The sequence below is a fragment of the Anolis carolinensis genome, chromosome 6 (genome assembly GCF_035594765.1).
Source record: "Anolis carolinensis isolate JA03-04 chromosome 6, rAnoCar3.1.pri, whole genome shotgun sequence".
Classification (NCBI taxonomy): Eukaryota; Metazoa; Chordata; class Lepidosauria; order Squamata; family Dactyloidae; genus Anolis; species Anolis carolinensis.
Window position 1 is genome coordinate 10,932,386 of NC_085846.1, and position 19,711 is coordinate 10,952,096.

The following is a 19,711-nucleotide window of genomic DNA, read 5'->3' on the forward strand; positions in this document are numbered from 1 at the left end:
GGGCTAGGCTCATTTTATTCAAGAAAGACACACCACTCACTGATGGTTCACTCTTACTCTCAAGATATTCCTTCTAATGCTTTATTGAAATCCTCCTTCCTGTAACTTAAAACCATTTGACCTGCTTCCATTCTCTGAAATAGCGGAGAACAGGCTTGCAGTTATGGCAGCCGTCAGTCTCGTCTCTGCTGAGCTCAGCAAGCCAACTCCTCCAATATAGTTACAGTATATGTTTTTGTTCAGATTTTATGTTTTGGTTTTATATGTATGTTAGGCATTGAATTTTGCCATTATTGTGTTGTAAACTGCTTTGGGTCCCCTCTGGGGTGAGAAAAGCAGTATATATATACAGTAAATAATAAATAAATAAACACTGTAAATAAATAAATAAATATCTTACCTATTTTGTTTTCCATATCTCTCATCATCCTTGTTGTGTTTCTCTGAACTTGCTTCAATTTGTCCATCTAATACAGGCATGGGCAAACTTAGGCCCTCCGGGTGTTTTGGACTTCAACTGCCACAATTCCTAATAGCCAGTAGGTTGTTAGGAATTGTGGGAGTTCAAGTCCAAAACACCTTGAGAGCCTAAGTTTGCCCATGCCTGAGCTAGTAGCTAATGAACAGTTTCAAAAAAACTAGTTATGGAGGATATCTAGCCCTGGTCAACATCTTAATTGTAGCATTTTTAGACCTGTTGCTTTTTTCAAACAATTTCCAAAGGCATTCCACACTTTTTTAAAGTGTCTATTATTTGCAAATCAGGTCCCTCCCCAGAAAGTGGTGTAACTGAATGTCTTCAAGGACTTGGGAAGGTGGAAAGAATGCAGTCAATGCACCTTGTCTTGAAATAATGTAACATAATGAACCCTTTGCTCTGCTCTGAATAGTATGAATTATCCCAAGAATATAAGAGACTGGCAATTAATCAGCATTACTGTCCTGCCATGCGTGTTCATTACTAACTATTGGGAGCTTAAGTGATGTACTCCATACTTCTTCTAGTTAGTGAACTGGATGGACACTTGGTTTGTGTCAGTCTATAGGCCTCAGTCTCTGATTTTTCCACATTTACAGGAATACTAGAACTATAAAGAAAGGTCTGTAGCTTAATGCTGAATGTGATGTCAACTTGTGTGTGTCCTGAGCCCTTTCAGATGGCTTATGGATGGCAGCCCGGAGTAAAACTGAAAGCTACCAGAGTCTTAATTCCATGAGGTTGATCCAGAGAAGTTCCCAACATATACTGTACCTTAATTTTATGCTGTCATATTTCTAGAGTGATCAGGGTGTACTGTTTTAAGGCATTAAAGCTTGTCAAATGGATGTTGATAGTTCAGGATGACCCAATGATTGCCTCCATAAGATGTTGTTGTTTGTCTTCAAGTGAGGACCTATGGTGAACTTATCATGGGTTTTCTTGGAAAGTTTTGTTCAGAGAGGGATTGCTTTTGCAAAGGTGTAGCTAGTGGTGACATCTTTTTGGTTTTTACATAAGATCAGGCAAACACTCAAGGCTGGTTTTGTGTCCATTGACCCCTTCAGATACCTTAGATTTCTGGTTTCCTTGCCATTCTCCAAATTGCTTCTCTTGAAAGCCTTTAACAATTTACCTTACGAGTAAGCTCCACTGTTAATATATTTTATAATACTAGAAGTAAACTTCCAGTTATGTTTTATTTCCATTTCTGATAATTTTTTATCATTTGTGTAGTCCCAGAAGGAACCCAGGACATAACTTTTCTGTCTCCAACTTGCTACAGTTACCCACTCCTTGTGTGGAGAGTGCTCCAAAACCCAGTATCAATGGGAGCTGAAGCATCTAATAGTTACAGAGACCTGAATTCTTGCTGTGGTCCTGTTACAAATCATTTTCAACTCATGGTTTCCCAAGAACGTTCTGCTAATACAAAATAGCAGCCATGTAAGCTTACGTGCAGGAATTATTTTTCCAGGAAGAGACCTATGCATGCAATGCAAACAAAAATGCATGCAATGGTTGTGTGTTGCTACAACACACCTATGCTTTTCACTTGGCGTGAGAATGTACACACAAGCTGTGATCCTTAATATCACAGTGACATTTAGAGGCTTCCAAACAGGAGGAAAATTTCAGCATTTGCTATTTGTCAGCATTAATACAAAACCCAAGAGTCATCATGATCTTTATGTACTCTGGAAAGTTTTATTTTCTTTTGGAAACACTGGGGAAAACTGCATAGGTGGGGTGGAATCTGTATGATCTCCAGATAAGGAAAGACCTAGTATTAATATTATGTTTATTATTATTTTTATTTTTATTCTGCTTTTTCTCTTCGCTAGGAGACTCAGCTATATCACAATAGCGAGGGAAGGTTTCAAATGTTCTAAGGATATGTAATCTGAAGTATTGTGTGGCTTCTGGGCTGTATGGACGTGTTCTAACAGCATTTTCTCCTGAATTTCACCTGTATCTGTGACTGACAACTTCAGAAGAAAATATGACATCTGATTATTTACTTACATGCATGCAGTTTAATGTGATGAGCAATTTTGCATTTGTTATATTCTAGTACTGAAGATAGTTCAACATTTTTTGAAAGAAATATTTTAGTCCTTTATGGAAAGGATGGGAACCATTTACTACCTTTGGATTCCAAGGTTTTATAGGAGTATAGTCCCTAATAGCTCCAGTCACCAGCCAGGGCTCAATTTGGAAAACAGAACAGTAGAACATATAGAAAGGTTATATGACCAGTTTTAATGTGAGAATATCATCTTTGATATTTGCATCTTCTCATGACTGAAGACATTAACTTAGAAACAATTAAAAGCAATGTAAACCTGGCATCCTCTGAAGATGCCAGCCACAGATGCAGGCAAAACATCGAGAGAAAATGATGCTAAAACGTGGCCATACAGCCCTGAAACCACACAGCACCCCAATTTAAACCTTGAAATACATATACTGTTATACTGTTATTATTGTTATTGTGTTTGCTTTATATTTTAACTTGTTTATACCTTGGGGTTTTTTTGGGCTTGGACCCATGTTAGCCGCCCCCAGTCCCTTCGAGGATATGGTGGCGGGTTAAAAAAATAAATTATTATTATTATTATTATTATTATTATTATTATTATAGATAAAGGTAAAGATTTTCCCCTGACGTTAAGTCCAGTTGTTACCGACTCTGGGGGTTGGTGCTCATCTCCATTTCTAGGCCGAAGAGCCGGCGTTGTCCATAGACATCTCCAAGGTCATGTGGCCGGCATGACTGCATGGAGCACCGTTACTTTCCCGCCAGAGCGGTACCTATTGATCTACTCACATTTGCATGTTTTCAAACTGCTAGGTTGGCAGGAGCTGGGGCTAACAACGGGTGCTCATTCTGTTCCCGGGATTTAAACCTGGGACCTTTCGGTCTGCAAGTTCAGCAGCTCAGCACTTTAACACACTGCGCCATCACCAGGGGCCCCATCATTATTATTATATTATATCTCATCATAAAAACAGAACACATAGATGCATATCCCATACCCTGGTCAGTTCACAGGACCTGGACCATAGTTTTCATCATGCTTAAAAGGCATTTCCAAACTCAGAACCTTAGGCAATTTCAGTGACAATTTTCTGTGATCGCATCTCAACAGCTATGTGGAAGAAAATGTGGAGGCATTAAAATTATGAGGTTCAAATCAATAAGTAAGAAAAAAGGAATCAATAAAAGATTATAAATAAGTCAAAAGAAATCATTTGCAATATTTCTTGCAAAAGAGGTGTTGAGTAACTACCCTCTTCATGGCTGTTGTGATCTCCTTGTTCCTGAGGGTATAAATGATGGGATTCAGGAGGGGGAAAATGATGGTGTGGAAGACAGAGACCACCTTGTCAGGTGCATATTCATCAAAGGGCCGGGCATAGATGTAGATAGCAGGACCAAACATGAAAATGACAATGGTGATGTGGGAATAACAAGTGGAGAGTGCTTTGCTCGCTGAGTCACTGGCATTCTTCTTCAACATGGTGACCAAAAAGGCATAGGAGACCAAGAGGGCTATGAAGCAGACCACAGAGATGAGGCCGCTGCTAAAGATCATCACCATCTCCTCGGCAAAGGTGTTGGCACAGGCGATCCTCAGCACTTGAGTGATATCACAGAAGTAGTTGTCCAGTTTGTTGGGTCCACAGAAAGGGAGGCGGAGAATCAGCACAACTTGGATGAAGGAGTGGACAAAGCCCCCAACCCAAGCTGCTATCACTAGTACAATGCAGAGGCGACGGCTCATCAAGTTGGTGTAATGTAGGGGCCGGCATATGGCAACGTAGCGGTCATAGGCCATGATGGTGAGCAGGAACATCTCAGAAGCCCCCACAAAATGGAGAAAAAAGAGCTGGGTGATGCATCCACCAAAAGAAATGACCTTACGTTCTGCAAAGAAGTCAACCAACATCTTGGGAGCAGTGATGGAAGAATACCAGATGTCCAAGAAAGCCAAGTTGGCCAGTAAAAAATACATGGGTGAACTAAGGTGAGGATCACCCCGGATGGCAACGATGATCAAAATGTTGCTTGGAAGGACAATGAGGTAGAAAGTGAGGAAGAGAGCAAAGAGGAAAAGCTGGGTTCCACGTCCATGGGACAACCCTGTCAAGATAAACTCAGTCACTCCAGTGATGTTCCTCACCCCTTCAGAATGGTTCGGTGGTGAGTCTACTAATGTAACTTCAGCCGCTCCAGTGACACTATCCATCTTTTGGATGAGATTTAAGGGAGTTCGACCTAAATATTAAAAGGGGAAAAGGAGAGAGAGAGAAGGAATAGCATGGGGAAGAAGAAAGAAGAGTCACCACTGTCACTTGATTTATAGTGGAGTCAGGGATGAACACAAATTGGACTAAGCTGATGTATTCATTTGTTCATATATTTTCATATATTCCAGACAAGCAAAAGAACAAATAGTACCAGGAGGAAGCAGAGGATGGAGATAATGCAAAACAAAATAAGAGGACAAACCTTCAACCTGAATTTGCTTTCTAGTATAATTCTTTACATCTAAACAATCTTCAGTCATCGTGTTTTTGGACACTATTGCCCAAAATCACATGAAATCTTATTCATTCAATGAGCCTACTGTAGATAGGGCTACCTACAGGTTTAGCCCTATGTTTAGTTTAGATAAAGCTGCTATTCTGACTTGCTCCCAAGATGGATCTACACTGCTAAATAATGCAGTTTGAACTGACCATATAATACAATTCAAACTTTGTTGTCAAAGGCTTTCATGGCTGGAATCACTGGGCTGCTGTGAGTTTTCCGGGCTGTTTAGTCATGTTCCAAAAGCATTCTCTCCTGATGTTTTGCCCACAGCTATGGCAGACATACTCAGAGGTTGTGAGGTATGTTGGAAACTAGTCAAGTGGGAGAAAGAACTCTTGTCTGTTTCAGGCAAGTATGAATGTTGCAATTAGCCACCTTGATTAGCATTGATTAACAGAAAGGAGGAAACCATGAAAATGAACAGAATCTGGATAACAGTATTTTAAAAAATCAAGAATCAGGACAGTAAATAAAGAACAACACTAAGAAACAGGGGAGCCAGACAGCCAATAACTAAATGTCAGCTAACACCTCCCAAATAAAGGATGCCCCCAGGCACAACAGCCAGGCTTTGAGCTGCAAGGCTATTCAATGCTAATCAAGGTGATCAATTGCAACATTCACACTTGCCTCAAACAAACAAGAGTTCTTTCACCCTGAACATTCCACAGACATATAAACCCCACTTGCCTAGTTTCCAATATACCTCACAATCTCTGAGGATGCCTGCCATAGATGTAGGTGAAACGTCAGGAGAGAATGCTTCTGGAACATGGCCATACAGCCCAGAAAACTCATAACAATCTGGTTCAAACTTTATTGTTTGGTTATGTAGATGCAGCCTCTTATCCAAAATTTAATTTCTTGTTCTTGCCTGTCTTCCTTTATTGGGTGCAGTCAATTCCCATGTAAATAAATTTAGGAGCACAACAAACAAACAAACAAACATACCAAAACCCAACTAGGTTTCAGATGCAATTGTATGTTATTCCCCTAAGCCTTGCCACAGTATTAGGAAAGTAAGATGGTGGTAGCAGTATTGTAAAGGCACATCTAGAGATGGCAAAGAGGCCACCACTTTCATTTCTGCCTTTCATTGAGCCACTGAAGCCATGTCAGCTTTACAAAAGAGTAACAAAACCTACCCTAACACCTACCAGGAGGGGAAGTCACGTCTTTCCAGCACCACAGAAGTTGTCCTCTCTGGTAGATCAACATCTTCTCAGCAACATATGGTTTCCTCTACAGTAGCTAAATGGGCTTACAAGTTCCTGAATCAAGCGAGTTCCCAAGAGAGCAACAGAGGCAACCAAGTACTGAGCGTGTTTCAAGGGGCATCATTAAAAGTAAAACTACAGTTTTTCCCAATGGAGGATGCAAAGGAAAATCTCCCAGCTGAAATGAACATTACAGTGGGAGATGGAGAAGGCAGGAGGCCTACAACAAGGATGAGCCTAGTGATGTGTATTACCAGTGTGTATATCCAATTTAACGGCGCTCCATGCAGTCATGCCAGCCACATGACCTTGGACAATGGACAATGGTCTATGGACAATGCCGGCTCTTCGGCTTAGAAATGGAGATGAGTACCAACCCCCAGAGTCGGTCACGACTGGACTTAATGTCAGGGGAAACGTTTACCTTTACCTTATATCCAATTTACTATATGGCTTGTTCGACAGGTTGGTCATTATAATTGGAATGCCAACAGAGACGTATGAATGAAAGCCAGCATGGTGTAGTGGTTTGAATGTTGGACACGGAAGCTGGGATATCAGAGTTTGAATCCCTACTCAGACACATATACCATCTTGGACAAGTCACAATATATCTGCACAGATCACACCAAGGAAACCCCTTGATAGTTTCACCTTTGTAAGGAATAGCTTGAAGGTCATAAGTCAGGAATGGCTTGAAGGTTCTCAGTGAGTGAATGCTGTTCAAATACATGTATCTGTTCACCAAAGAACACAAGAGTGTGTCTGCTTAAACCACAATGAGAAGTCCTGAGCAGACTGAGAAGATGGAAATCTACTTGCTGGTCCTATCAGTGGATGAGCAGAAGTGACCTTTTGAGGAGAATCTTAGACCCACAAAGGAATTATTTCATTTATTTATTTATTTATTTATTTATTTATTTATTTATTTATTTATTTATTTACAGCATTTATATTCCACCCTTCTCACCCTGAAGGGGACTCATGGCGGATCACATTGCACACATAAAGGCAAACATTCAATGCCATGACATAGAACAGAGACAGAGACAAGACGCAGGCACCGGGCTGGCCTCGAACTCATGACCTCTTGGTCAGAGTGATTTGTTGATTTGTTGCAGCTGGCTTGCTTTCCAGCCTGCGCCACAGCCCGGTCCTGTATTGTTATATAGTGGCCTGCCACAAAGGAGCACCATTTTATCATGAACTTTGGGGAGGCTATGGGTGGGATTTTTGGTGTGTGTATTTAAAAGACATTTTGATTGTATTTATTATGTTTTAACTGTATATCTATTATCTAACAGACACACAGTACTCTTTATTTTTAATGTTTGTATTTGCCATGTTTTAAATTGATCAAACTGTGTGTTTGCTGCCTTGAGTTCCCCCAGGGAGAAAAGCGGGAGAGTGATGTCAACAATTTTCTGCTAGTTGCAGATTTGCAGGTGGATACTACCTGGAAACCACTTGCCTTCTTCTGATCATGGAATTGTCACAGCAGCATTCCCCCCATTCTTGGAAACTGCATGTTGTCGTTGTCATCTTCATCATCAAATAGCATGACCATGTTTGAAGGCAGTAACAAGTTTTATTTATCTGGCCAGATGGATGTCAGAACAGCGTAACTGCTTCAAAGAATCGACATAACATACAATATAGTGCAAAGCATTTAATCCCCTTTGACAGCCATTCAGAAGACCCTATTCTCCTCCCCACCGCCCCAAATTAGCTCAGGAATGGTTGAGCCAGGGTCCAAGCTATTATCCCAGGAGAAAAAGGGCAAGGCTTGGGAAATGGTCTGAAATAGTCCAGGATGGGATTATGGGGGTTACAATAGATGTCATCCCAGAGACTAAAGACAACACTTGTGCAAATATACACAAATGAACAAGAAACATATGACACAATACAGATTTCATTGAGGCACAGACTGGCTTCCTGGATATTCAACCCCACCCTGCAACATTTTCACAAGATCATATGTTATATCAAGTTTCCCTGGGTGCTCGGGAATATGTCTATGGTTGCACCCCGGTTTTTGTGATACATATGTGAGTCTTCTTCCCCTTTGAGTCAGCATAAACCTGACTCAAGACATAGGAGAAGCTCTAAAATGTTTTGTCAAGGCAAGCCTCAATATGGGGTGTGGGGTCAATGTCTTCTTTGGATGGACATTGGCTCTGGCCAGAGGGAAGTTTCCTGCCAAACCAGTTTTGGGCTTGGTAAATGATTAGATTAGAGGGGGCCCTGGTGGCACAGTGTGTTAAAGTGCTGAGCTGCTGAACTTGTGGACCAAAAGGTCCCAGGTTCAAATCCTGGGAGCGGAATGAGCACCCGCTGTTAGCCCCAGCTCCTGCCAACCTAGCAGTTCGACAACATGTAAATGTGAGTAGATCAATAGGTACAGCTCCGGCGGGAAGGTAACGGCGCTCCATGCAGTCATGCCGGCCACATGACCTTGGAGGTGTCTACAGACAACGCCGGCTCTTCGGCCTAGAAATGGAGATGAGCACCAACCCCCAGAGTCGGTTACGAATGGACTTAACATCAGGGGATACCTTTACCTTTATCTAAATGATTAGATTAATCCTCCCAGGAATGTTTGGAGCTGGGCAGGGGCTTGTAACCCAGCGAAGATCTGTAAAAATATATCACAAATTTATAGTTATTATTTGCAGAGGGGAGATTGGGTTTTTTTTTATAACACTCAAGGTAGATGATACCAAGGAGGAATATCCAGGTAGGCCTCCAGGCAGCAATAGGAAGGATCCCTACCTGAGATACTGCAGAATCAGCAGTATTGAGCTAGGCAGTCCAACGTACCTCACTATAAAGCAACATCTTGCTATCTTAGCTTCCTAATAAAAACAATGCAGACAAAAAGCAGTGAAAGACACATAAAAATCCTATTGGCAGTCTTCATTATATTAGATATATGGAACCAATTTATTTTATGTAGGTGTTGACACACCATTCAATACTTGAATCCATGGATTTACTATATTTGGCACTAAGCAAGGCAATTCAGGCTATAATAAACACTTGCTCATCCTTCCAAAACATGTACAAATGTATACATTTCTAATAGTGCCTGAAAGATAAAGGTATGAGGTACAATTGAAAGGAAGGAAAGAGGGGAGGAAGAAGAAAAGAAGTTGACCATCATTTCCTCTATTTATTATGGGCACATCTAGTGTATTCTTGAAGAAGAAATCAGAATCACAATAACCAGAAATCTTGTCCATTGTTAGAGTGGTTTCCTTTGCATGAACTTAGACAAGGCTATTGTGAAATCTTTGTTCCTCAGAGTGTAAATGAAAGGGTTGAGGACAGGAGAGATGACCGTGTAGAGAACGGACACAGCTTTGTCTGTGGGAAAGGTGTGCAAAGGATGGAGGTAAATATAGATGCAAGGTCCAAAAATTAAACACAGAAATGTGAAACACACAAGTTGAAATAGCTTTGTTCTGCTTTTGTGCAGACTCTGCTCTGAATTTGGCCAAGAGGATGGAGTAGGATGCAAGCAGCACAACAAAGCACATCAAGGTCACTAGGCCATTGATAGACACCATGAGCAGCTCCACTACAAAAGTGTTAGTGCAAGCAAGTTGGGCCACTTGGGGAACATCACAATAAAAATTATCCATTTGGTTGGGTCCACAGAAGGGCAACTGAACAATGATACCCAACTGCACAATAGAGTGGACAAAGCCACCGATCCAAGAAGAACACAACAGCCCAACACATACAGTTCTGTTCATTATGATCATATGGCACAACGGATAGAAGATGGCAACTTAGCAATCATAAGCCATAATGATGAGAAGAAAAATCCTGATGCTACCAATGAAGTGGAAGAAGAAAATCTGAGAAAGGCAGCCTCCATACGTGATAGTGTTGGTTCTCATAAGGAAGCCAACTAACATACATGGGAGTGTGGAGGAGACGGTCATGAGCCACAACGCCCACAATCAGGAGGTTGCCAAGTACGGTTACACCATAGACTCCAAAAATGATTTCAAAAAAGAAGAACTTCAGTTCTTGATTAATGGCCAACCCCCCAAAAGAAGAACACATTCACTGTAGAGTTGGTTTTCTCTTCCATATGGACAATTCAGGCCGCACTGGAAGATGCTGCAAGAATACAAATCAAATAAAAGACATGGTAGACATTGAAGACAAAGACCTGAATCCTAATGGTCAGCCTAAATAAACACCTACTTAATGAATAGGATTTATCTTAAAGCAGTGAGCCACGGTGGCGCAATGGGTTAAACCCTTGTGACCTGCTGACCTGAAGGTTGGGTTGCTGACCTGAAGATTGATTATTCAAATTTGCAAGACAGGGTGAGCTTCCGTCTGTCAGCTCTAGCTTTCAGGGACACAAGAGAAGCCTCCCAGTAACATATCCGGGCATCCCCTGGGCAATGTTTTGGTAGATGGCCAATTCTCTCATACCAGAAGTGGCTTGTAGTATGTTCTCCAGTCGCTTCTGACATGATAAAAAAATCTTAAAGCAGCAGTTCCCAACCTTTGCTCCTCCAGGTGTTTTGGACTTCAGCTCCCACAATTCCTAACAGCTGGTAAGCTGGCTGGGATTTCTGGGAGTTGAAGTCCAAAACACCTGGAGAACCAAAGGTTGGGAACCACTGTTTTAAAGGCACCATATGCCATCTTATCTTGAAAACTAAGAAGGGTCATCCCCAGTGAGTACTTGGATGGGAAATCACCATCAAAAACCAGATTCTGTAGGTTATATTTCAGAATAAGGTACTGGCAAAACCATCTCAAATTATTCCTTCCCTAAGAAAAACCTGTGAGATTCATGATGTTGCTATAAGTTGATAGGCACACATAAGTGCTACTATGTGTTCACTCCCCATTCAATGATGAATTCCATGGACCTATTCTAGTTGGGATTGACCAACAGAATTCAGGCCAAAGGCATTTCCATACCCAGTCTGTTTACCCTCCCTTGATTATAACTTTGTAGAATAGATGAAGGTCACCTAAATTCACTTTGTGGATTGGGTGCTCTTTTCAAATAAGTATTAGAACTAGGATCTGGAAATAAGTTAGCAAATAAAACTGCACGTTAATATTGTCTTACTACCTGTTCCATCAATTATCTATTGTATTGCCTGTTGCTTCTTGGTGTTTTTTTAAAATTCTGTGGGTTTTTGAATAAAAGAAAAATATATCTCAAGATCACCGATGCCTCAAAGTTTTCCTGTTCTTTTCTCGTTCATGCCTCTGTCTCTGGTTTTAATTCAGCACCTTGGACAGTTCCCTTTGATGAAAACCTGGAGGAGATTTACAGCTCCATTAATCTGAGAGCCACCCATCACAAGTGTTTAGGATTCATCAGGGAACAGCATTGGACTTTTAAATCTCAGTGAGCCTAAAAATGCCCTTTCAAAGTAAGTTTTAACAGTAACTAGAAAACATTACTCACAGCACCCAGTGGGCTGACTTTGCTCCCACTCATTCCATTAGTTCTGACATATGATTTAATTACACCCTTCGGACTAACAAAGGCAGCTTGTTACATTTTCCTTGCCTTAGAAGTGATGCCATAGCCACTTTGTTTGCCACAGATTGGTGATGACTTGATAGAACTGGGGGTGTTTTCATATAAAATACTTTATAACATCATGGGTTGTGTGAAGCTTATGGGATTCTCAGTTACCCATCAGTATTTGAGAAAGTTTGGAAAATTCTAGACTTAAATAGTTGTAAAAAAAAATTCCACATTACTTGTTGAAAAAAGGGGTTTTTTTGTTGTGCTCGCTGCGGTGATTTAAAAGTACAGTAGAGTCTCACTTATCCAAGCTAAACGGGCCGGCAGAAGCTTGGATAAGTGAATATCTTGAATAATAAGGAGGGATTAAGGAAAAGCCTATTAAACATCAAATTAGGTTATGATTTTACAAATTAAGCACCAAAACATCATGTTTTACAACAAATTTGACAGAAAAAGCAGTTCAATACACAGTAATGTTATGTTGTAATTACTGAATTTACGAATTTAGCACCAAAATATCACGATATATTGAAAACATTGACTACAAAAATGGCTTGGATAAGTGAGGCTTGGATAAGTGAGACTCTACTGTACTTGTAGTTACATGTTTTGTACTTCTCATTACTACTTGTTCTTGTTTTTTGCCTTTTTAAATTAAAATTTTTAATAGAAGAAAACATAAATAAAGAAAAGAACAATGGGTTGCTGTGAGTTTTCTGGGCTGTGTGGCCATGTTCCAGCAGCATTCCCTCCTGATGTTTTGCCCACATCTATGGCAGGCATCCTCAGAGGTAGGTCTGTTAGAAACTAGGCAAGTGGGAAGGAAGGGGCCTGAGGCTTTATAGGAATGGTGGGAGTTGAAGTCCAAAACACCCAGAGGGAAGCTCCAAGTTCGCCCATGCCTGATCTAGATGGACATTTTTTGTTGCTCAGGAGTGAGAACAGACCCAACCCCATCTCTTGGGGACACCTCATGAGCCAAACAACCTGCTCCTAAACTGCCAAACTTTAATGTCACACCATACTGCATTAAACCTAGGAGGGAATACATCTTTCAGTGAATCTCTGAAGGGCTCTGTTGTATAAAACAGACTTCAAAATCCCATTAGATGTTAATTGCCCCTTTGGGAGTAAGCAACAAGCAGTACACTCCAGAGTGCTGTCTCCATCCTTTATCAACCTTATGATCCTAAACTTTAAAAGGCACAATCTGATCCAGGAGGATTATATACAAGAGGCTCTTTTCAATTTACTTCTACATGATCTGGAAAGAAATATGAAGGAATGGACACACTATCATATTCTCAGTGTTCATGCTTGTTAGGATGAACCCTTCCCTAACAAGTAGCCTCACTGTTTTCCATTTTTCACCAAGGAACATTTGACTACAATCTTTTTCTCTCTACCTCATCGTATTTCGTTGGATGTGTAGCCCATCCAAGTAGGTTACTTCTGAAAGAGCAGGCTTTTAGTAAGTAGGTTTATCTCATGCTACTTTGAGAGCTAGTGTTTAAGACATGCTTGAGATTTCTTTCAATTGTTATGACAGCACCTCTGGTAGTTAGTTATGTCAATGGATATTGATGATTTTGTGTCCTATGCTTATTTAAGATATGCTTGAGTTGTCTTTCAGTTGTTATGACAGCAGCTCTGGTAGTTTAGTCAATGGATATCGATGATTTCTGTGTCCTACGCCTGCCTGGAAAGAAGGAAGCCCCAAGCACATTGTTTGGTCTTCCTTTGATTTAAGCTGACATATTTCTTCACACAAAACCAAGTTAATGTGTGGAATTCACTATCATAAGAGGTAGTTATGGCTTACATGGGCATAAAAGTAAACTGGATACGTTCATGGAAAATAGAGCTACAAATGACTTTGAATCAGGATGGTGATGCATTGCTTCTGGTATGAGCTTGAAATTTGAATGTAGCCACAGGAGGTTATGGTGACTTATTTTGCCATTTTTACGACTCTAGCAGTGGTTCTCAACCTGTGGGTCCCCAGATGTTTGGGCTTCAACTCACAGAAATCCTAACAGCTGGTAAACTGGCTGGGATTTCTGAGAGTTGTAGGCCAAAACACCTGGGGACCCACAGGTTGAGAACCACTGGGCTACAGGATTTTATCAGTCATTTGAGGGAAAAGCTCAGTAGTCCAACGAAAATATCACAGGCACATATTGCATGTATTGTTGTTTCTATTGTATGAGCAATACACATGCCTATTTACATGATTTCTGAAAAGTAGCTGCTGTAAGGTTGTAATAGAGGCTTGCCCCTTCTACACTGCCAGATAATCCAGGTTATCAAAGCAGAAAATCCACAATATCTGATTTGATCTGGATTTTTTTATCATGTCAGAAGCAACTTGAGAACATACTGCAAGTCGCTTCTGGTGTGAGAAAATTGGCCGTCTACAGAGATGTTGCCCAGGGACACTCGGATGTTTGATGTTTTGCCATCCCTGTGGGAGGCTTCTCTCATGTCCCTGCAAGCTAGAGCTGACAGATGGAAGCTCACCCCATCTCGCGGATTCAAACCAGCAACCTTCAGGTCAGCAACCCAACCTTCAGGTCAGCAGTCCAGCCGGCACAAGGGCTTAACCCATTGTGCCACAGCAGCTCATATTTGAACTGGATTATTTTTGTCTATACTGCTGTGTAATCTAGTTCGAACTAGATAATGTGGAATTTATACAGCTGTGTAGATGGGACCTAAGTGGTCTGATCTGAACCTATACCTCCTTGTTCCAGGGATAATACTTCCATCATTACACCAGAATGGCTCTTTCAGATCAGTACTACTGCTTACTATATAAATGGTACTAGAATGTCAACATGATGGTTGGAATACAACACAGAAAGTAAGATGCTTAATGGGCAGAACATGCAAACTGGGCTACCTGGATTGGATTATAGCAATCCTACTTAGCTGCATGCCAATACCTGCATTTCCTGCTTGTATTCTCATGTAATTTTTACATTACATATTGTTTATCTTAATATTGAGACAGAGAAATGATAACTGTTAACTTCATGTCTTCCCTTAGCATCAGTTCTGACCATGAATGGAAGCACAGTTTCTGAGTTTATTTTGCTGGGCTTCCACTTCCCCTGCTCTGTTCAGACCTACCTCTCCACTCTAGTCCTGGCTTGCTATGCCGTCACTCTTCTGGGCAACTGCTTGATTTTGGCAACTGTTCTGTCTGAGCCTCATCTCCGAAACTCTCCCATGTATTTCTTCCTCGCCAATCTGAGCCTTACTGACATGACCTTTGCTTCGGTAGCAGCCCCCAAATTTGCAGCAGATCTGTTGAAGTGTGGCCATTCCATCTCCTATGCAGGCTGCATGGGGCAGTTGTTCTACCTCCACCTTTTTGGAGGAGCCGAGATGCTTCTCCTCTCCGTTATGGCCTACGACCGTTATGTGGCCATCTGCCACCCGCTGAGATACGGGGCCATCATGGACCGGCAGTATTGCTTCAAAATGCTTGCTGTCTGTTGGACAGGAGGCTTCCTTCACTCCACCATCCACGCAGCAGTGCTTGCCCACTTGCCCTTTTGTGGACCCAATGTCCTCGATAACTTCTACTGTGAACTTCCAGAGGTGCTTAAGCTTGCTTGCATGGATATCTATGCTTCTGAGGTCATCACAATAGTGAACAGTGGCTTGATAACTCTACCGTGTTTTTTGACCCTGCTGATCTCTTATTCCATGATCCTGACCACTGTGTGTAGCCGTTTTGGGAAAGGTGGAGCGAAGGCTTTGTCCACTTGCGGTTCCCACTTAATGGTGGTCAGCCTCTTCTATGTGCCCTGCATTATTGTGTATTTGAAACCTTTCTCCAACTCCCAGAAGAACAAAGTGGTTTCCACATTTTACATGCTTGCTACACCAGCCCTCAATCCTTTCATCTACACGCTGAGGAACCAAGAAATCAAAGAAGCCATGAGGAAGCTGAAACATAAATGTAAGCTCCTTTTGGTACCTCAAAGGGAATAGCTTTGTGGGGATTAAAAGACATGTTCATCATAAAGATTGTTTTGAACTGATTTAGTACAAAGATTTATTACTTGAGCTGTCAGTGATATGCATTTTGAATATGCTTGGTGGTATAAGAGTGTATGGTTTTTAAAGATCCACCTTTTTCTTTCTACTTGGTTGGTAGACAAAACAATGGACAATAGTGTTAGAGATCCCAATCATGTACTAGCTGTAAGTACTATCCAAAGAGGGAAAATTGACTCCAGGTGCAATTTCAGGTGCTGTGGAAACATCTTCACATTCTTTGTCCTCACATCCAAGGATGAATATTCTCTGTAATATTCTCCTTGCCAAAGTAGATTTATGCACTATTCTTGAGTAATATTCTCATCTTACAGTTTTACAATATTTATTCGATTTTCTGTGAGAAACAGTCAGCTAATATTCAGCAACAACTAATTCGTTAAGCATACAAAACAGTTGCTTAGATTTATTGATTTATCGCTGTTCCATGTTCATGATCGCTATCTTAATAACTACTCATGACCTATTTTACCATCCAACAGCTCTGTGATGAAAAGGATGCCCATCCGGCTGGCATTTGGAGCATGGATGATTATGTGTTGTCGAAGGCTTTCATGGCTGTCACTGGCTTGCTCTAAGTTTTCTGGGCTATATGGCCATGCTCCAGAAGCATTCTCTCCTGACGTTTTGCCCACATCTATGGCAGGCAACCTCTGAGGATGCCTGCCATAGATGGGGATGAAATGTCAGGAGAGAATGCTTCTGAAGTGTGACCACACAGCCCTGAAAACTCGCAACAACCCATGGATGAATTATGTTTTTGTTATATAGGGAAGAGGGACAAGACCAGGAAAGATTACTCAATGTGTTGTTGAAGGCTTTCATGGCTGGAATCACTGGGTTGCTGTTGGTTTTTGGGGCTGTGTGGCTATGTTTCCAAAAATATTATCTCCTGACGTTTCACCCACATCTGTGGCAGGCATCCTCAGTGGGGTTTATATAGGCAAGTGGGGCAAGTGGGGGGCAAGTATACTAGGCAAGTGGGGTTTATATATCTGTGGAATGTCCAGGGTGGGAAAAAGAACTCTTGTCTGTTTGAGGCAAGCGTGAATGTTGCAATTGATCACCTTGATTAGCATTTAATGGGGGGGGGGGGGGGCTGAGGCCAGAAATTATGGGATTTGAAGTCCAAAGTTTGCCCATGCCTGACCTATAGTAACCTTTCTATGAAATTCCTTGGAAATTCTCCAGTATTGTACCTCACCTAGCCCTCACCCAGAGGAAATTATAATCCTCACACAATGAATTTGCATCAGAGCCTTTAGTCCCCTTTGTCTGTTTTACTTGATACAATCTGGACTAGCCTTGGAATGCTCTCTTTCCCAAGTCTCTGTATCAGACCCCAATGGAGAGACATAGTGCCTCAACACACTCGAGAGTTTTTCCACTTTAACTGCTGTGACTGCCTCCTGCAGAATTCTGGGGCTTGTAGGTTAGGGAGGCCCAGGACTTCTCTGGATGAGCTCCTCCCTAAACTGCAAACTCCAGAATTCTGCAGGAGGCAGTCATAATATTTAAAGTAGACTGGAGTGGAAAATGCGCAAGTGTGATTTGACTTGGTCAAAACCTTGAAGCACCCTCTTGTTAATCAAGCCAAACACAATTGCCCATTGTCACCAGAGACACTGCATCACCAGACACTTAAAAGGTTTCAGTTACAATTTATGCCACTACAAAGGACCAACCAGTGATAATGTCGGATGAAGTCCAGAGCCAGTCAGGACATGAATCCTAGCTAGACTGCTTCTAAACCAATCAGGAGCTTGCATAGGTTTTTTGAATAGCTATCAGAATGAAATCAAAATGCTCTATTTTTCAGTTGGCATATTTCAGTTCTTTGGAGTGCTTTCTCCGCTGACATCCTCTCTGGCCATTGAGAATAAACCTCTGATTTTTCCTTCAACCTGTCTATGTTTCATTTGCCCTTCTGGGAAGCTAAACATTCCAGGTCCTGAACCTTACTTGCTTTTGAGGGAAGGAAGGAAGCCCTGTTAGCAGGCTGGATTGCAAGGAGGAGGAGACAGCAAAGCCAGAAGGTCAGTCAAGGCAGGGGCTGAGTGAAGCTCCATCACTGGCTCCTCCTGATACGGGAAAGGAAGGGAAGGGAAGCACATTGCGGCTCTCTCCCTTTGGCTGGGTCAGCAGAAGAGGAGTTCTTGGAGCCCTTTCTCCCAGACTAGTTCTTGAAACCTGAGTACTAACAGGAGCCTGAGCTCAGTTCAGGAGGAAAGAAGAGGGGAGGAGGCTGCCCAGTGCCCAGTGAAAGAAATACAAGCTCAACAATCACATAAGTCTCATTATGGTGTTTTGTCTTTATATCACAAAATAAAAATGTATATGTAAATATTAATATGATGATTAATAAATTCTTTATTTAAAATTGATTTTATTTCTTTGTGTGTAAGTGATAGGGAGAGGGGTTGACTGATCCCAATGGTCCATGGTGTATCCAATTTCTGCTTCAGTGGTATGCAATCTCTTAAAGACTGGGAATCACTGAACTAGAGCTTCTGGGATTATGTTTCATCAGCATCTGGAGAGCTACATTTTGAAGTATAGAGATGATGTTACACATGAACTTTAAGAAAATGAATCTGGAATTTGGGTCTTATTCACATCTAGATAGGGCAAATATGTATTGCAACAGTCGATGGTAGATTGGCTCTCCTCTACTGGTTTACATGTGCAATTATAATGTGCTGTTGAATTGATCTGATAACTTTTGGCACATTACATTCACATGCCTCTTCCAGAATGCTGACATTTGTTTGTTTGTGTGTCCTTGTACACAAACCTATTCTATCTGATTTGTCGTCGATCCACTCCTTTGGACTTCACGCAAATCTACCATTTGCCAATATATACAATCCTGTGCTTTTTTCCCCTCCATTTCTGGCCAAATGGCTTAACCATTGGTTCATCCCATTGAATATGAGGTCTGCTCAAGGACCATTTGTGGTCTCTTGGTATCCAGTTCATTAATCAACATGTCCATCGGTTGTCTTTTGTTCATGCTTGTGTACAATATGTGATTGAGAACGCATACCTTTTTGAGTTAGTACTCTGCACACATATTTTATTATTAATTAAAATATCACTTAAGCATGCATCAAAAATTGAGATATCATCAGAATTTCATGTCAGATGAAAAATAGACCACGATGCAGACCCTACTTGGGATGATTTTCAAGAAGGATGCTGTAGATACCTTTATGTTCATGCCCCACTACTGCCTATACATCCCAGTGAATCAGAAACATTACACAGCCCTTCTGTTAAATTTATGTGGCATTTATAGCATCTAGCATTGTGTTTGAAAACTAGATCCTATTGCTCAACTTTAAAAGAAAAATATTTGCTTTTAACTAGATTGACTAATATGCCTTTGGCTAGATTCCATGATTTGCCTTCAGCTGGATTCATTGAGCATCTTATTTTTGTATACCTCTCTTAAAAATTTTTGTAAACCTCTATACAGTGTTCCCTCACTTATCACGGGGGTTAGATTCCAGGACCACTCGCAATATGTGAAAATCCGCAAAGTAGGGACTCTATATATTTATACATTATTTTAGTAGTTATACACTATTTTAAGTCTTTATCAACCAATCGTGTGTTGATAAATTGCCTCCTTCTCCTCCCGTTGCCACTTGGGCTCTTTTTCTCTCCCTTTGGCTTCTCCTTCCTCCCTTCCTTAGGCTGTAAATTGTAATTTTTTATTATTTATAATATTATTTTAGAGTTTATTGAAAAACCACGAAACAGCTAATCCACAAAAAGCGAACCGTGAAGTAGTGAGGGAACACTGTTTTCCTCTTTTGCAT

General features: G+C 41.2%; 2 protein-coding genes and 1 pseudogene across 2 annotated transcripts; 1 reads left to right on the forward strand and 2 right to left on the reverse strand.

Moving 5' to 3' along the window:
• Positions 1 to 3,729: 3,729 nt before the first annotated feature.
• Positions 3,730 to 4,731, reverse strand: LOC100564734 (olfactory receptor 4M1). Its single transcript, XM_008115465.3, has one exon. It carries the CDS (start codon positions 4,729 to 4,731, stop codon positions 3,730 to 3,732), a length of 1,002 nt encoding a protein of 333 aa, XP_008113672.1.
• Positions 4,732 to 8,812: 4,081 nt separating this feature from the next.
• Positions 8,813 to 10,372, reverse strand: LOC100564932 (olfactory receptor 4D5-like; annotated as a pseudogene).
• Positions 10,373 to 14,618: 4,246 nt separating this feature from the next.
• On the forward strand, positions 14,619 to 15,821 carry LOC107983138 (olfactory receptor 4Q3-like). The gene has a single exon (XM_016995358.2). It carries the CDS (start codon positions 14,883 to 14,885, stop codon positions 15,819 to 15,821), a length of 939 nt encoding a protein of 312 aa, XP_016850847.1. The 5' UTR covers positions 14,619 to 14,882.
• Positions 15,822 to 19,711: the final 3,890 nt, after the last annotated feature.

Bases quoted from the DNA above. Each gene is read 5' to 3' on its own strand.
- LOC100564734 (XM_008115465.3), bottom strand. From the start codon at position 4,731: ATGGATAGTGTCACTGGAGCGGCTGAAGTTACATTAGTAGACTCACCA.
- LOC107983138 (XM_016995358.2), top strand. From the start codon at position 14,883: ATGAATGGAAGCACAGTTTCTGAGTTTATTTTGCTGGGCTTCCACTTC.